Source organism: Podarcis raffonei, chromosome 13 (assembly GCF_027172205.1).
Source record: "Podarcis raffonei isolate rPodRaf1 chromosome 13, rPodRaf1.pri, whole genome shotgun sequence".
NCBI lineage: Eukaryota > Metazoa > Chordata > Lepidosauria > Squamata > Lacertidae > Podarcis > Podarcis raffonei.
Window position 1 is genome coordinate 16,043,257 of NC_070614.1, and position 13,308 is coordinate 16,056,564.

Genomic DNA, 13,308 nt, shown 5'->3' on the forward strand with positions numbered 1-13,308 from the left:
CCCACCAACACTTCAGTTTTCTTTTTCTTTCTTTTTTGTTTTGCAAAAAAATAATAATTATTTACATATTAGAATTTACAATCATACCACAACACATTTAAAAGTACAAGATTCCCACAAATCTCTGGACTTCCCACCTCCGCCTTTGTGGGTCCCATTGTTAAGCCTTTTCTGCTGCATCTTTTATAATAATCCAGATTTTTATAACTCCATTATATTCATAGTTCTCGTTACGTGTTATTAAAATCCCGCTAACAATTTTAACTGTTTACAGTGGTCTCTAAGGTAAAGTAAAATCCCCCCCAATTCCTTATTAAAGCTTTGATTTTCCTGATTTCTGGTCTTCCCGCTCATTTTTGCCATTTCGGCGTAGTCCGTAAACTTAATCTGCCATTTCTGCTATTGAGAGGAATAGTTTTCATTCATGCCTGTGACTGGACTAATTCTTTCCTCCTCCCTTGCTACAGAATTCCACAACACCAAGCTAAAGATGGCAAACTCCCCGACCTGAAGGAGGAGGTCGAGGAAGCTTCGGAGGGTCTGATGGAGAAACTGACACTACAGCCTCAAGACAAAAAATTAAAGCCGCCTTCTATTACCACCATTGTGGATTTAAAACCGCAGGCCAAAAAGAAGCTGAAGGATTCCCTCTCCTACGTCTCTGCTAGATCTACTTATTCCATGTAAGAAGAAGTAGAGAGCTGGGACCAAAGATGGCCTACAGTTCATGTCTGAGCTCAGAAACCCTCCAAGTGTCCCTATTTTCCAGGGACAGTCCTGGATTTACAGACGCCATCTTGGTTTCTGATTTGATCCCGGGATGTCCCACTTTTCCTTAGGATGTCCCTACTTCCATCAGTGGAATGTTGTAGGATATGATAGGGTGTCCCTCTTTTCATCAGAGAAATGTTGGTGGGCATGGAGTTAGGCAACTCACTGAACCGAGGAGATAAGTAACTACACAACCTTTAGAAGACATCTGAAGGCAGCCCTGTATAGGGAAGTTTTCAAATGTTTAATGTTTTATTATGTTTTTATATCTGTTGGAAGCCACCTGGAGTGACTGGGGCAACCATTATTATGGAATAGGTAAAGGTAAAGGGACCCCTGACTATTAGGTCCAGTCGTGACCGACTCTGGGGTTGCGGCGCTCATCTCACTTTATTGGCCGAGGGAGCCGGCGTACAGCTTCCAGGTCATGTGGCCAGCATGACTAAGCCACTTCTGGCGAACCAGAGCAGCGCACGGAAACGCCGTTTACCTTCCCGCCGGAGCGGTACCTATTTATGTACTTGCACTTTGACGTGCTTTCGAACTACTAGGTTGGCAGGAGCAGGGACCGAGCAACGGGAGCTCACCCTGTCGCGGGGATTCGAACCGCTGACCTTCTGATCGGCAAGTCCTAGGCTAACCCACAGCGCCACCCGCGTCCCTATGAAATAGGATGCCCCTATTTTCATCAGAGAAATGTTGAAGGGTATGAAGCTGTAATACCCTCCTAAAGAAGGCCATCTTCTTCTTGCAATGATATAGATACACCAAATATTTATCAGAATTAAGTTCCAACGTGTCCTATTTGAAGACAGATGGATAGAAGGAAGGAGAGAACATTCTCTGATGTGCTGCCATTTTCCACAGGCGATCTGTACGGAATTTGCCAGTGCCTGCAAAGGTCCCACTTCAGAGACCCCCTTCTCCCAAAGTAAAACCTGAAACTGTTGATAAAGGAACTCAGGTAAGACGAGGATTGACTTCTGCCAGACCAGTGAGATCATGTGGGTCTGCGCAGCCAGTCCAGTGCAATGGGCGGGCGGGTTGGTATTCCGTGGTGATGCGTGGCATCGTGGCATGTTCACAGTTTAGGAAATCAAACTGCACAGCTCAGTGCAGCCAATAAAGTGGCAAACAGTATGTAGTTGAAATACCACTGGCAGAATTTGAACACATATTGATAATGCTGGGTAATAAACGGGTGCTGCTTTTAATGGTCCCATAAGCAGCTGCCGCGGTGGGTCCAGGCCCCTTGCATAATTCTTCTCTGTGGGGATGTGTTGGCTGCTTGAAAAGTTTGAAGCATAGCCCCCCAACCTGTGGTGAGGCGCTGCTCCCAACCATCCCACTGTGGCAGAGCTGGGGGTCCCATGGTCCTCCACCAGCCAGAATGGCCAATAGTCTGGGATGCCTGGGATTTCCCAGTGACAATTATTCACACATAAGAACTAGTCACACCATCTAGTAATATGCAGATTGGGCTTGCCGCATGGTCCTGGCCCCCTTCTACACCTCCCATGTGTTCACTGTGCGCACAGTTGTTGTGGGAATGTTAAGGATCGTAGGAAAGGATATATTGAATAAGTATTGTCCTTCCTTTACTCACACTACTAAGTGACGTAGCAGAGCAGATTCCCCTCAATATAGCTGGAAGCTAGTTTGCAGATTCGTTTGAATCTCTTAGTTAAGATTATTTCCTGGTGTCGCCTTTAATCCCTCTTAGAAGAATAAAGACACAAGAGTCGCTTCTGAGTAAAGTAACAAAAAGTTTACTCACATTTCAGTTTCCCGAAAGGCAGGCTTTATTTAGTGGTTACATAAAGAAAGAGACTGAGAGTTCATCTCATATGGAGACTGAACTTATGTGCTGCTGGCTGAGAGCCAGCAAACAGCAAAATTACATTTAGATAACAAAATGGCTCCAGGAAAGCAGCCCAGCAGCAAAAGAACAGCAAGACAGCAAGATCAAGACTGAGATAATGGCTGCATGACTCGGCCAAAGCCACACCCATCTCCTCACATGCAGGGGGAGTATGTTCCAGACCAGTGGAACAGGAAGTTACACTGACTGGATGTCCCCCTGCCTATGCCCACTCTAGGGAGATAAGGAATGTTGTCTTTGACTGCTCCAATGGATGACATCCCACAGTTGTTACCTGAAAATTGCTACTATAAGGACCTGTAAGATTGATAGTAGTAGCCACTGTCAACTAACAAGAGTTCTTCATATATTTCAACAGTGGAATAGTGATCAACATTGTTTGTCATCTTGGAATTGTCTTTTCTCTTGGGTTGAACAGTGCAAGCTGATGCTCATGCGGAAATTGCAGGTGCTTCCGAGGACGCCGTCCCCTCAGAGACGCCATGTACAGAGAGCAAAGCCCCCAACCGCTGATAAAGCGACCCAGGTAGGAGCCAAAATCTTTGCATATAACAAGGTGGATCCGGGGCCGGCCTACCTGTGAGGCAAGGCGAGGCAACTGCCTCAGGCGGGAGGAACCACAAAGGCAGCAGATCTTACCTCCAAGGAATGCATTGGCCGCTGCTGCTGCTGTGGTAGCAGCAATAGCTGTGGTGCGCTCCTTGGAGACTGGATCTGTCACCTCCTCAGCAGCACCCCCATACCTTCTTCGCAAATAGGAGGTCTCCTGGTCTCTTCTCACCCCTAGGGAGAAAATGGTGGGGGTTGCCCTCTGGGATCTCCTGGGCTCTGCAACCCCCAGCCATGTAATTCAGGGCGAGTCCCCTTTTCTCCTACAATGACCTTTGATTTCCTCTTCAACCAGTGGATAAGGATGATTTGATTCCCTCTCTTGTTCCTAATTCACCTTTCTTTCCTGGCAATGAAGGGCACCGTTTTGTGGTTCACCCCAGGTGCCAAAATGTATTGGGCCAGCCCTGGATGGCTCTAACCCTAGAAGCCCCACCTTGTTAAGCTGTCTTCACTCCAAGCTCCCCTCAGTGTCCTATAGCAAGTACACATTGCCAGTGAATTAAACCATGGGACTGGTGCTGTTCTGCCAACAGAAGAACAGCCCTGGCTTTCCTAATGGCTCGTCACCTGCCTTTTGTTCTCCTAATGTCTCATCTCCCAGGCAATTACCTCATCAGGAAACTGGCCTGGTTTATATTTTAACATTTGCTGAATCCAGGGGTTCAGTGTCTGGCACCCAGAGACTCATAACAACATTGCCAACCTGTCGTACCTTCAATTCCCGTTACCCTCCCTCTTTTACATGCAGAAAGCAGGACAGGTAAGTTATAGTGAAGAGAAGACGGAACTCAGGCTGCTTCAGTGATATCAGAGAGCCACAAGAACTTTTTGATACTTCCTTCCAGGAAGAGCAGTGTTACCTCATATGTCCTAAGAGCCATTTTATTTTGTACCCTCTTTTGTGGCAGAGTTTATTTGCATGCATGGTATGGTTTGCCAGTCATAGGTTCCATACTTCATTATATATTTTTTCAGCTTAAAGAGCAATTCATACCACGATCCATTGGGATGATCTCTGGCTCAGTCAGCTTATTCCCAGCATAGCATGGGCTATGCCAGGCAGAGGGCCTTCTTGGTAGTGGCACCCTCTCTGTGGAACCCTTCAGATGTGATGGAAATAAACAACTATCTGGCTTTTAGAAGACATCTGAAGGCAGCCCTGTTTTTAATGTTTGATGTTTTATGGAGTTTTAATTATTCTGCTGGGAGCTGCCCAGAGTGGCTGGGGAAACCCAGCCAGATGGGCAGGGTATGAAGAAGAAGAAGAAGAAGAAGAAGAAGAAGAAGAAGAAGAAGAAGAAGAAGAAGATTATTCCAGGTCAACAGACACTCTGCTGATGTAACTCCCTCTTTCCAGCTCAGCTGGGACTCGGCCACTTCAGCTGAGACTGGTGGGCCTTTTGCTGGTATAAGCCCTGAAAAATGGGTATTCTGAGGGAGTGGCAGGACTGAGCATGGGGGGGGGGGGGACTTACGCTGGATCCTGACTTGGTTCAGCTTAGTCATGTGACCTCAAAACAGGGCAGAACCTATGGCAGTGGAAAGGATGCTGTTAAGTCAAGGTCTGTTTTAAAGGCTTGTTTCAGCCTCCTCTGCCAAACCCAGGCTGCATCCAGCAGCAGTACCTTTCATTCCTGAAAGGAGGTTAAAATAGGGGTAATTTACGCTGGTTTAGCTGAAGACAGCATAAGTTCCGCTGCTTTCTGTATACTTATGATCACACTGCAGGACCATTCATCACTTTTGGCAATGCTAATTCGCAGTTAGGGATGCCAGAAGGTATTGGTTTGCATTCCGACCTGAGTTTGTCCCACGCAGACCTCTTATGCTCTGCTGCAGTTCAGCTTCTGACAAAGAATACAGTCTTTGTCTCCCTGTCCACCATGGCAGACGTTTACATAATTAATCCCATAATTAATTGTGTTAATATTACATCATTCCACACCATTCATTACAGTGCAAATGAAAATCAATGCAGCTGGAAAGGGGAATTTGTAATAAATTACAGATTGTTTGAGAACTGAATAAAATAACAAGAGCAAATGCTGATATTTGCTGAATCGATTTCCATTCTGGATATAGGGCGAATAATTTCTGCTCCTGCTTCCGTTGAATTCTCCGACTTCACTAAATGCAGTTGGTGATGCAATACTGATAAGCTTACTCTTAGAATATTTATCTTCCCCAACTAACTAGAAGCGCAACAACTTCAGCTGCTGTTTTGATAAGACTACACACAGAGAAACACCAGCTTCCCAAAATTTCTCTCCAAGCTTTGGTTGTCACACTTCAGATGAGATATATTAAAGCCAAGAGATTTCTCCTTAATCTCAACCCCATCACTCCTTAACTATCTGAGATTGCTAGGCTGTAGCTCTGAGCATTTGCTGTACCCACAACCTTGCCATCCTCACCAACAGATTAACTCCAACTATGGGAGGTTGGAGAAGAGACCGCCTGTTTTGATCAAAAAGAAGAAAACAGGGGAAACGACCATTAACAAGACTTTTCCAAGCAAGACCAGGCCATCCATCTTGCGTAAAGAAGGTGACAGCTGTTATGACAAGTAAGAATCCCTGGAATAGTTAAGACCAGTGCTTTTTTTTTTCCTGGGGGGACGCAGGGGTACACATACCCCTAAACATTTTGTGAATCTTTGTACTTTTCTCCATTTACTGTATTTATTTTTCCCAATTTGAACTATAAAATGGTGGTCTTCTTGAGTCAAAATGAGAGTAGCCCTAATAATAATAATAATAATAAATTTTATTTATATCCCGCCCTCCCCAGCCGAAGCTGGGCTCAGGGCGGCTAACAACAATAAGACAATACAAAAGTACAACACAAACAACACTCTAAAATCATTCATTATAAAATTAATTAAATTCAAGCCACTGGCCACTATTGGGCCAGAGCTCCGCGAAGATTGCCGAGGGAGGGAGTCAGGCTGTGCCCTGGCCAAAGGCCTGGCGGAACAGCTCTGTCTTGCAGGCCCTGCGGAAAGATGTCAAGTCCCGCAGGGCCCTAGTCTCTTGTGACAGAGTGTTCCACCAGGTCGGAGCCACAGCCGAAAAAGCCCTGGCTCTAGTTGAGGCCAGCCTAACTTCTCTGTGGCCTGGGACCTTCAAGATATTTTTATTTGAAGACCGTAAGTTTCTCTGTGGGGCATACCAGGAGAGGCGGTCCCGTAGGTACGAGGGTCCAAGGCCGTATAGGGCTTTAAAGGTTAAAACCAGCACCTTAAACCTGATCCTGTACTCCACCGGGAGCCAGTGCAGTTGATATAGCACCGGATGAATGTGATCTCGCAGCGAAGACCCCGTAAGGAGTCTCGCTGCAGCATTCTGCACCCGCTGGAGTTTCTGGGTCAGTCTTAAGGGCAGCCCCACGTAGAGCGAGTTACAATAATCCAGTCTGGAGGTGACCGTCGCGTGGATCACAGTGGCTAGGTCAGGGCGAGAGAGGTAAGGAGCCAACTGCTTAGCTTGGCGGAGATGGAAAAATGCCGCCTTTGTTATAGCTGCAATCTGCGCCTCCATGGAAAGGGAGGTGTCGAAGATTACACCCAAACTCTTAACGGACGGTGCTGGCACTAACTGCGCCCCCGCAAGAGATGGGAGTTGCCCCCCCAATCCCATATCGTCCCGTCCCAGCCACAGGACCTCTGTCTTCGAAGGATTTAGCTTCAACCGGCTCCCACGTAACCATCCAGCCACAGCTTCCAGACATCTGGTCAGTGTGTCTGGGGCCGAGTCAGGATGGCCATCCATCAACAGATAGAGTTGGGTGTCATCGGCATACTGATGGCAACCCAGCCCAAAACTCCGGACAAGCTGGGCGAGGGGGCGCATAAAGATGTTGAAAAGCATTGGGGAGAGTATCGCACCCTGAGGTACTCCACACACCAAGGAGTGGCGCGATGACAATTCCCCCCCAAGCGCCACCCTCTGTCCCCGACCAGAGAGAAACGAGCGCAGCCATTGAAGGGCTGTGCCCTGGATCCCCACGTCGGCAAGGCGGTGGTCCAGAAGTTCATGATCGACCATGTCGAAAGCTGCTGACAGATCTAGAAGAATCAGCAGCCCCGACCCGCCTCGATCCAGCTGTCTACGAAGATCATCTGTTAGGGCAACCAGAGCTGTCTCGGTCCCATGACCAGCGCGGAAGCCAGACTGGAATGGATCCAGAGCCGATGTTTCATCCAGAAACCCACCAAGCTGTTCAGCAACCGCTCTCTCAATCACCTTACCCAGGAACGGAAGATTCGAAACCGGGCGGTAATTGGATAGATCTAAAGGATCTAATGATGTTTTCTTTAAGAGCGGGCGCACCACTGCCTCCTTCAGTTCCCCTGGGAATGTCCCCGTGCCAAGGGACAAATTGATGATATCCCCCAGGAGGGCCCGCACCTCGTCTGGACACGCTGTAATCAGCCAAGACGGGCACGGGTCGAGAGGACAGGTGGTGGGCTTTCCAGCTCGGAGGAGTCTGTCCACATCGGCTGGGGATATCCGGTCAAAGTGGTCCAAGGACCCGAGGACAGTCGAGGGGCCTCCAGTTCCTTTATTGTATCCAAATTGGCAGGGAGGTCATGGCGGAGCAACAAGACCTTCTCCGCAAAAAAGCTCGCAAATGCCTCACAGCCGTGTGTCAAATTGTTATTTAAATTTGGCTGTCCTTCAAGGGACGTTAAAGACCTGATTATACTAAATAATTGCGCCGGGCGAGAGCTAGCGGATGCAATGGAGGCCGAGAAGTAAGACTTCTTAGCAGCCTTCACCGCCATCTCGTAGGTTTTCATAAAAGCCCTATAAGATGTTCTTGAGGCTCCGTCACGGGCACCCCGCCATACTCGCTCTAGCCGTCTGAGGTCCCGCTTCATTTTCCGGAGCTCCTCGGTAAACCAGGGAGCCCGGTTTCTGCGGGGTCGCAGAGGGCGCTTCGGTGCGATCTCATCGATGGCTGCCAGGAGCTGGATATTCCAGCCCTCAACAAGCTCAGTCAATGAGTCGCCAGGGGGAGCAAGGTCCCGCAAGGCTTGGCGGAATCTATCAGGGTCCATCAGCCTCTGCGGGCGAGCCCAATTCGGCTCGGCACCTAAGCAGGGTGGGGGTGGAAAGTCAATCCTGGCTTTCAGAGCGTAGTGATCAGACCATGGCACCTTCATCGAAGGAGACATGATCACATCTATACCTACACCAAAGATCAAATCCAGTGTGTGGCCTGCTTGATGTGTGGGGCCCGAAACAAACTGGGAGAGCCCTAGTGTCGCCATGGAAGACACCAGGTCCAGAGCCTGTGAGGAGGGAGTGGCAACAACAACAAAACTTTATTAGCAAAGCCAACAGGCCACAGCTGTACAAGAGTTAAAAGTAAAAATAGAGATAAAAGGAGGAAAAGAACAGGCAAAAGATGGTCCGTCGGATGAACAAGTCTGTCACTCAGATGGTGGCCCTCAATTTCGCAGCTCTCTCGATGTACCTCGCGACCTTCTCTGTTATCTGACTTTCCGTATCAGATAATAGAAAATACAGTGTAATGTCTGATGAACGGCCGGGGTTGGAGAGAATGAGTGGAGTAATAATCTCATTCCTTAGGTCTTTGTAGAGGGGGCAAGAAAGAAGGACGTGAGACACTGTTTCCGTGTTACCATCTCCACATGGGCAGAGTCGTTTTTCAAATGGAGTCTTTTGGTAACGACCTTCGAGTACAGCAGAGGGAAGAACATCCCATCTAGCCAATGTAAAGGCACGTCTGTATTTCGGGATGGTTAGTTTAGACAAGTATGAAGCTGGAGAGTCAAAATGAGAAGGGGGAAAGTAGGTATACCATGGGCACAGTTTCTTTAAGATGGTCAGGTTGTTTTGTCGTTCGATGTCTTTCAGGCGCTGGCCTATTAGACTCTTTGCTTTGATGAGGCCCATTGATAATAGGGACTGTGAGTGCAGACCGCATGTAAGGAGTTTTTGATGCACGGTTTTGAACCACTTGCTTTTGTGAGAGTCTTGCATTACTAAAGGCAGTAGACCAGGTGGATTCAGATTAAGACGAAGCCAATAGTTGAATGTTCTCTGCCAAGTCCGAGTTTCCACAGATGGAAGGCAGGCCTCGAGTCTTAATGCTGCGTTGGGAACACAGGGGGGGACACCGAGAATCTGCCATGGATGTTGAAGTCCCCCAATACCAATAGGTTAGGGAACTCCAAGGCCCAGCCGGCCACCGCCTCCAATAGGCCTGACAGGGTGGCTGCTGGTGCGCTAGGTGGCCGGTACACCAGCCAGACAGCCAAGCTCTCCTCGGAGCCCCACACTAGGCCAACACATTCAATGCCGGGGATCGATGGTGATGGTAGAGCCCTGAAAGAACAATCTTCCCGGATTAATAATGCCACCCCTCCCCCCCGGCCCACAGTCCGTGACTGGTGGAGGATGGAGAAACCCGGGGGCGCCATCTCTCTTAAGGTAACTGTTGCCCCTTCGCGCACCCAGGTCTCCGTCACACAAGCCAGGTCAACCCCCTGCGAGATAAAGAAATCTCGCAGGGTGGCGGTTTTGTTGCCTATAGACCTGGCATTGCACAGCACCAGTGACGGAGGTGAGTAGTCCTTGCTCGCCCTACCCTCGTCCCTCGGGATGAGGCGCAGATTGGAAGGGGTACGAGCATATCCATATCTCGATCCCCTTCGCCTATAACATCTGCCCTCACCGCCATACCTCCCTCGCCCCTCCACGGTAGCAATCCCAAGCCTCATAGTAGCCTCCATTGATGGCAATTAATGTTATTCTTTCGCAGCCTAAAACAATAAAACCTTAAAACAATAAAAACAAAAAACAAAACAACCCAGAAAACAATAAAACAATACAAATAAAAACTGCAAAAATTACAAATTCATCTAACGCATTCCCAAGCCCACCCAAACATCCATCCCACCCCCATATATAAAATCTAAAGGGAAAGGAACATTTTAAAACATGTTAAAAAGAACTCTGCGCCCCTCCAGGTCCTCCTGGGCAGTAGCAGCATCAGTGGCAACAACCGTCCCTGTGAGGCCCCACCTGGGCCAGATAGTGGCAGGAGCAGTCCTTGTGAGGCTTTAGGCCCCGCCCCAGGCCAGATGGTAAGTGGCAAGAGCAGGACCCTCAGACATTCACAGAGGAATCCTCCTGGGCAGCAGAGCAGTCCTTTTGAGGCTTCAGGCCCCACCCCAGGCCAGATGGTAAGTGGCAGGAAGGAGCAGGACCCTCAGACACTCACAGGGGAGTCCTCCTGGGCAGCAGAGCGGTCCTTTTGAGGCTTCAGGCCCCGCCCCAGGCCAGATGGTAAGTGGCAAAAGCAGGGCCCTCAGACACTCAGAGGGGAGTCCTCCTGGGCAGCCGAGCAGTCCTTTTGAGGCTTCAGGCCCCGCCCCAGGCCAGATGGTAAGTGGCAAGAGCAGGGCCCTCAGACACTCACAGGGGAGAGTTTTGTAAACATTTTGTATTTTATTTTTTAGGAAAAAAGCACTGGTTAAGACAAACTTCTCCACCCTTCCTCCATCAATTTATTTGGACACTTCCTCTGTATTGTTTTTTCGCACTTGCTAAAAGCTAAATTGTTTAGGCAAGCCTACCCAGATATGTGAGAGGCATGCAAGGAGGTGGGTGGCAGAATCAACTACCATTTATATGTATACCTGGATTTATTTTTAAGGTCAGCTTGTTTTTGATTTTTATTGATAACTTTAATGTATATTTTATATTCAGTGTAAGCCTCTTAGACGTTTCTACAATTAAGAGGTATACACATATTAGAAATGAATGCCTATTTAATTCTATTGCAACTCATCTTCACCCATGTTTATGCAAGTCTACCAGCTCGGCTGTTCAGACCGGGAGTGGTAATTTCTCATCAATTTGCCTCTGATCTTGTCAATTTCCTCGATCAAAGCAAAAGCACTTAAGCAGTATAAGAAGAGGAAAAGCCCTGCTGGATCAAAGGCTATCTAGTCAAGAATATGTTCTCCCAGGGGCCAAAGAAAGATCACCATGGGAAGCCAATAAGCAGAACTTGAACACAGTACCACTTGTCTAAAATCTTGTTCGATGTGAAGAGTGTAAGAAAATATTTCCACTGGTTGGTCCACCTCTTGCTCCTTTATTGGAGGGACTCAGTCACCAGTGGCAAACTTTGGGAGTAAGGCAGGTAAGGAGGCACCTGGCTTTGGGAAGGAGGTGGGAGGGCTCTGGCAGAGTCCTAGAGCCCTTCCATCTCCTTCCCAAAGCTGGGAAAGTGCTAACTAGGGTTTGGGAAGGAGCAAGGAGGACTCTGGGACCCTATCTCCTCCTCCCCGAAGGCCAGTGCCTCACATAGCGGGCTTTGAGATGGTAGCTCCCATTGCGTGCTCACCATTCGCAGAGCCCTAAGTCCGCCCCTGCAGTCACTCAATGGAAGTCTGAGTTAATTAAGCCACGCGGGTGGCGCTGTGGGTTAAACCACGGAGCCTAGGACTTGCCGATCAGAAGGTTAGTGGTTCGAATCCCCTTGACGGGGTGAGCTCCCGTTGCTCTGTCCTAGCTCCTGCCAACCTAGCAGTTCGAAAGCACTTCAAAGTGCAAGTACAGTGGTGCCTCGCAAGACGAAATTAATTCGTTCCGCAAGTTTTTTCTTCTTGCGAGTTTTTCGTCTTGCGAAGCACCGTTTCCCATAGGAATGCATTGAAAATCAATCAATGCGTTCCTATGGAAACCGCCTTCAGACCAGGTCCGGAGACAGTCTGTCCCCCGACCTCTTCTGAAGGCTGGGGGGGGGGGACAAGGGCTTTTCTTCCCACCGCCAGCCTTCAGAAGGCTGTTCTGAAGGCTGACGGTGGGAAGAAAAGCCCTTCTCCCCACCTCCCGCCCCGCAAGCTCCGGGGACAGGAGGGCTTTGCTGCCGACCGCCAGCATTTTAAAAGCCCCCGGGACAGCGGAGGTCTTCTGAAGGCAGGCGGTGGGCGAAAGTCTTTGCTCCCCCCCGCCTGCCTTCAAAAGCCGTCCGGGATAGCGGAGAAACGCGCTGCGCTTCTCCGCTATCCCGGGAAGGCAGGCGGGGGGGAGCAAAGACTTTTGTCCCCCGCCGGCCTTCAGAAGAGGTCCAGGACCTCTTCTGAAGGCCGGCGGTGGGCGAAAGTCTTTGCTCCCAACGGCCAGCATTTTAAAAGCGGTCCGGGACAGCGGGAAAGCGCAGCGCGCTTCCCTGCTATCCCAGACCACTTTTAAAATGCTGGCGGTGGGGAGCAAAGCCTTTTGGCCCCCGCCGGCCTTCCTGGGCCTCTTCTGAAGGCTGGAGGGGGGCGAAAGGCTTTGCTCCCCACCGCCAGCATTTAAAAGAGGTCCCCGGAGATTTCCCTATGGGCTTTCTTCTTGCGAAGCAAACCCATAGGGAAATTCGTCTTGCGGAATGACTCAAAAACGGGAAACTCTTTCGTCTTGCGAATTTTTCGTTTTGCGAGGCGTTCGTCTTGCGAGGCACCACTGTAGATAAATAGGTACTGCTCCGGCAGGAAGGTAAACAGCGTTTCTGTGTGCTGCTCTGGCTCGCCAGAAGCAGCTTAGTCATGCTGGCCACATGACCCGGAAGCTGTACGCTGGCTCCCTCGGCCAATAAAGCGAGATGAGTGCCGCAACCCCAGAGTCGGTCACGACTAGCCTAATGGTCAGGGGTCCCTTTACCTTTACCTAGGCAGTGGAAGACAGGAGTGCCTGGCGTGCTCTGGTCCATGGGGTCATGAAGAGTCGGACACAACTAAACGACTAAACAACAACATATTTCACCCGGAGTGGTGGGGTTTTGCATTCCTCTGCTTGCTCCCACACCACTTCTGGTAGTCCCTGCAGTTTCCACCTACATAATGAAGAGTTGAGTGCAAGGTTATATCCTCTGCTAGCAATACACCCCAAGGCATTGCCAGCATGCTATGCAACCCATAATCTGTCCTAGGTGGGATCTAGAAACATATTTTTTTAAAAAAAATGCTGTGAAAATGCTTTTTTAAAAACACATTTTGAAAAATATATGGAATTTGC

General features: G+C 49.1%; 1 protein-coding gene across 2 annotated transcripts in view; it reads left to right on the top strand.

Moving 5' to 3' along the window:
* Positions 1-13,308, top strand: part of LOC128400950 (uncharacterized) — a 30,753-nt gene that overhangs the window by 6,332 nt on the left and 11,113 nt on the right. For both annotated transcript variants that reach the window (XM_053363700.1, XM_053363701.1), the window contains 4 exons: positions 468-683; positions 1,639-1,735; positions 3,072-3,179; positions 5,686-5,831. In XM_053363700.1, the coding sequence (XP_053219675.1) occupies positions 468-683; positions 1,639-1,735; positions 3,072-3,179; positions 5,686-5,831 (567 nt within the window). The remainder of the gene's footprint in view (positions 1-467; positions 684-1,638; positions 1,736-3,071; positions 3,180-5,685; positions 5,832-13,308) is intronic.